Below are 5,188 nucleotides of genomic sequence, written 5' to 3' on the forward strand. Positions count from 1 at the left end.
AAAAAAAAAAAAAAACCCAAAATACCCATGGTTTGAAGCCAGCTCTCATGCTATATAATCAGTTACCCAAGGCAGAAGTTATTTGTACAAATCCCAACACTCTATTCAAGATCTCTTCCAAAAACCAAACCAAACTCACTGCCATTGAGTCTGATCCAACTCATAGCGACCTCTCCTTGGGTTTCCAAAGCAGTATCACTACGGAAGTAGATTGTCCAATCTTCCTTCAGAGGAGTGGCTGGTGAGTTTGAACAGTCAGCTTTCTGGTTAGCAGTCAAATGCCTTCGGTACTATACCACCAGAGCTTGGGTTTAGGAATTTCTGGTTAAAAATCACTGCCATAGATGCAAGACAGCAAATTCTCTGTATCATCAGATGTAATCCTCCATAGATAAAAAACCTTCTGTTCCAAAATTAAAGGTCAGAAGAGCAATGAAAGTAAGATGCTATGTTCAGCATACAATGTATGCCAAGATACTAGAATCTAAATCTAACTAGGAACAATCTAGTTATTCCTATATTATCCTGTATCTTCACTCACATAGTCTCTTCCTTTTTCAGCCCCAGTACAGAAACTACTAGGACAGAAGCAAATAATAGGTACTTCATGAATGCTTGTTGGCTATATGGGTAAAGGGAAGAAGTAGAAAAAAGACTAAGGGGAAGGAAACAAAACCATTCATGGAGTACCTCTAAGCTAGGAGTTTTGCATGTTAACTAATTTTATTCTTAGCCCTCTATGAGGTAAAGTATCATTACCTGCACTTCATAGCTCTAAAAACCAAAGATCATAAAGGTTACCTAACTTATCAATTTCACAAAGTAGAAATGGTAATTCCCAGTTGAGTCTGACACACTAAGGCATTCTGTAGTTTGGGAGGCAGAATTTTAGCCTTTGCAAAACTTTTACCTACTCAATGATAACGTTGTTGGGATCCAGGTCTTTCCCAGTCCCTTGGTTGACAACTTTCATGGAGAGGGATACTTTTATCCTATCATTTTTCATCTGAAAAAGACAAAAACAAAGTCACCAAAAACTCTCAATACATCTACAAGACAGCTGGTCTAAAATGATCTAAAGGTCAAAGCCTTTCATTATCGTAACAAGCATTTATTGAGCTCCTAGAATGAACCAAGTATTGTGTTAGGAACCTTGTGGGAACAAAGAAACATAATATCCAGACCCTGCCACAGGAGATTTCTAGGAAATGGTCCTCATCTCATTCCTGTCCCTCTTGAGTAAAGACAGAAATAGCTGCTGAGAAATTCAAGACCTGTAGGAAAAACCAGTTGTTTCTTCCGGGTAAGTGCAGTTTAGCAATCAGTTGAGTTCATAAGCCCACAATGGGTTTCCAAATTCTCCACAAACTAGATCTTCTTTTGGAATTTGTCTAGAGCGTCTTTAAGAATGAAGACACTTGTTAACTACATTGGTCTTCTTCATTTCAGGGTCTTTGCATCAGCTTTTCTCTTTGCCTGCAATATTCTTAACCAAACTCTTGACTAGTTCCTTTTCCTTTCAGCCTCAGTTCATATGCCTTTCCTGACCATTTTATCTAAATCTATCTCTAATATTGTTTGAACCCATCATAGCATTTAATATAATTAGTAATTATTTTATGTATATGTTTGTTTATATTTTTTCACTTGTCTTCTCTATGACAGCTCAGATCATTTACATCTAGTTCACTTTTGTATCCCAAAAATCTAACATGTAGTCAGCACTCAAATAGTGCTGAATGAGCTCTCTTTCAGGCTTGCCTGCCTTGCCATTCTCAGGTAGAAGAGCAAGATGCTGTTGTATATTCCTATTTCTCCTGTCGTTAAGTGAGTCCTTCAGACCCTTCTCATCTCTTCCATACTGCATGGTGCCAGAGACTGGGAGAAATGATTATCAACTCTCTGTGTCCTTATTCTTTTGGGTCAAACTGAAGTGTGCCTGGCAGATATTCTTTGAAGTTTGTGATAAAAACTTATCCTTATAAAGTAAGTGTTCTCCTCCCTCTCTTTTTTCCCCCTCCATTCACCATTTGAGTGAGCTTCAAGGAGAGAAGTTTTATAAATATGCACTTATTCCACCATACTTACTGCAGTCTACACCTTCCTTCTGAGGTTGCAGGACAGAAGCCAGAAGGTTTAAATTCAGGACAGACTATAGAGGTGGGATTCTAAAGTAAGATTATCTGTCACAGTTAAAATATATATACACTCACCAACATAAAGTATCAGGAAAATCCTAGCTTTTACTAATCCTTTCTAACCACATGAAAGTTGTACAAAAACTTTACCTCTCGGCCAATAAGCTTCACCCACACTTTGTCGCCAACATCTACTATCTCAGAGGGCTTATCTACTCGACAGGATGACATGTGAGTTCGATGGACAAGACCTGGGTGGGCACAAGAAAAGAAATAAAATAAAGCACAGGGTTTATCTTGCCTTTATACTATAAATGACTAGGTAAGGAGAAGATGAGAGCTGGAAAATGAAAATGAGAAAATATTTCCCTAAAAACTACAAATTAAGACAATTTGAGACAGCAAACATTCTTTAAAATAATATTCAATGTTAGTAAAGATATGATACAATAACTACACTCACATAATCCTGGTAGCATCATAAGTTGATAAATTTCTCTGAAAGCAAAGGGTATAAAAATAGTTCTATCTTTGATGTAAGAATTGTTCCAACCAATCATTGGAATTTTCTCTTGGAAAAAAAAAAAATAGAGACAAAAACCTCTGGGCATAAAATTCCATATTATTACTTATAAAAGTTAAAAAAATGTAAAACCAAAAAACCAAAGCCATTAGTGTCAAGTCTATGCCAACTCACAGCAAACCTACAGGACAGAGTAGAACTTCCCCACAAGGTTTCCAAGGCTGTAATCTTTATGGAAGCACAGTACCACATCTTTCTCCTCTGGAGCAACTAGTGGGTTCTAACCACCAACCTTTCGGTTAGAAGCCTAGCACTTAACCTACTGGGCTACCAGTGCTCTTGGAAAAAATATTTGGAAAACAGTATTATCCAGTGGTGAGGGTACAGTAAAATAAGAAATGTTGCTAAGGGCTAAATTTATTCTTTGGAAATCATTTGGCAATGGATATCAAGAATGATAAAAATATTCAAATCCTTCACACTAGACATACTTTTCTTTCTGCCCAAAGTCCCTTCCTCATATTCTATAATAACATGGTCAGTCCACAGGATTTAGGTGGAGATGATCTAACTCTTAATTGTGAGCAAGTAACACCGTCTTAGTCAATCAAGGTACACCATCTTCCTGGCCAAAGAAGCTGATCGGTTCAGAGACAGATATAAGACACTAGCTAAATCAAGACTTTGGTCAGGATTACTAACTATAAAAATACCAATGCCTGTGTTTACCACCAGGTGGCAAGAAACTGCCAGAGGGAAGCAAAGAAGATCATTAGAAAACAAGAGACAAAGCCCTAGTTGTATACTTGAGCACCTGATACAGAATGGGTGAAACAAAATTCTTCCTGAGCTCCCCAGTTATATTAGCCAAAATGTTATATACCCATGTTTCTCAACTGTGTTTCTGTCTCTTGCAACCAAGAATTTTAACTAATAATTAATTTGACCCATAATCACATCTGGAAATCTGTCCTCAAGTAATAATCTTATATAGAGGAAAAGCTGTATGTATTAAGAAAAGCTACTTACATCAAAATATGCAATGTATTTTTAAAATAATAATAATAACAACAACAAAAAACAACAACTCAGAAACAATCTAACAGCCAACAAAAGGGTTAAGTATATTATATATAGCCACTTGATGGCTCATTAAAAATGATGTTTAAAAGATTATATAAAACATGCTCTGGTAGTTAAGTTTGTGTGTCAACTTGGCTGGCCCTGGTTGAGTGGCTGGGCAGCTGGTGGTAGTTATTCCCTATGATGAGACCTGCAATCAACTCTATGGTGGGATCTACCACAAGCAGCTGCTTTAGGGATATGGTCTGCTTCCCATAAATACGCAGCAGCCTAGGGAATGGTCTCTAGCTAATGTCATGCTTTTACCCTGCATGTAGCTGAGTCGTTCTTCAGTAGCCCGCCATATCGCCCTGCCAATCTTAGAACTTTTAATGGACTTGAATTAATGGCCTGCCGTGTGGTTTGGTAATATCAGGACTGTGCCTCTTCACTTGTTGACCTTGGTTTGCTAGCCTCAGCAGCTGCCTGAGTGAAGAGATGCCTCTAGCTTCAGTGGGCCAAGAGCAAGAGGCAGAGCCAAAGCCCAAGCTCAAGGGGCTTCCACCCAGCCCCTCGACCCTGGCACTTTTAACTCGGACTTCTAAACTCCAGAACTGTAAGAGAATAAACTCCTGGTTGTTAACGCCATCCCGTCTGTGGTATTTCTGTGAGAGCACCAAAACACATGCCAAAAATTCATTTTTAGCAAGTATTACTGAGGTCCTACTATATGCCAAGTACTTTAGGCATCTAACATTTTTTCATACTAAATAACCACAGCAGAATGCAAAATTATAAGGTCTGATTACAAATGTTAAAAACAAAAAATTTTTTAAAAAGATCCAAAATGCTGGCAATGGTTATACTAGGGTATAGTATTACAAATTAATTTTGTCTTTCATTAATAATAGAGAAAAGTACTTCTCTTCTGGAAAAAAAATAATATAATAAGCAATTATTTTGAGCAAACATAAACCAGAAGTATAACCTAAGGAAAAAAATTGGTAAGGCAAACAAAGACACATGCCTATAACTACCCTGCCTGAAGCTGGGAGGGTCACTAACCTTTACATTCTCTCTTTGTCTCTCTTTCACACATACACACACAGACACACACACAGACACAGGGGTATCTGCACATGCTTACACCTCAAAGCATCTGCTTTCCCTATCCATGGCCACAGCATCTCTCACAGCTACTTCAGCTGATTCTGAGATTGATAACCTGTCTCTGAATAACTCTGGGCCTTCCAAAATGCCTTCTATACATCACATAATATTGTTGTTGTTGTTGTTATGTGCCAATGAGTTGGACCCGACTCATAGCGACCCCTCCTTGGGTTTCCAAGGCAGTATCACTACAGAAGTAGTTTGCCCCATCTTCCTTCCAAGGAGTGGCTGGTGGGTTTGAACCGCCAGCCTTCTGGTTAGCAGTCAAGTGCCTTAGCCACTATGCTACCAGAGC

The 5,188-nt window shown here is 38.3% G+C and overlaps 1 protein-coding gene across 1 annotated transcript in view; it reads right to left on the bottom strand.

Annotated features, from left to right (window-relative positions):
* Nucleotides 1-5,188, bottom strand: part of ZCCHC17 (zinc finger CCHC-type containing 17) — a 107,013-nt gene that overhangs the window by 66,002 nt on the left and 35,823 nt on the right. The window contains exons 3-4 of the mRNA XM_007954130.2: nucleotides 2,289-2,389; nucleotides 915-1,006 (exon numbers count right to left, since the gene is read on the bottom strand). Coding sequence (XP_007952321.1) covers nucleotides 915-1,006; nucleotides 2,289-2,389 — 193 coding nt within the window. The remainder of the gene's footprint in view (nucleotides 1-914; nucleotides 1,007-2,288; nucleotides 2,390-5,188) is intronic.

The sequence above is a fragment of the Orycteropus afer genome, unplaced genomic scaffold (genome assembly GCF_000298275.1).
Source record: "Orycteropus afer afer isolate SDZICR_OR568_19922 unplaced genomic scaffold, OryAfe1.0 scaffold00433, whole genome shotgun sequence".
NCBI lineage: Eukaryota > Metazoa > Chordata > Mammalia > Tubulidentata > Orycteropodidae > Orycteropus > Orycteropus afer.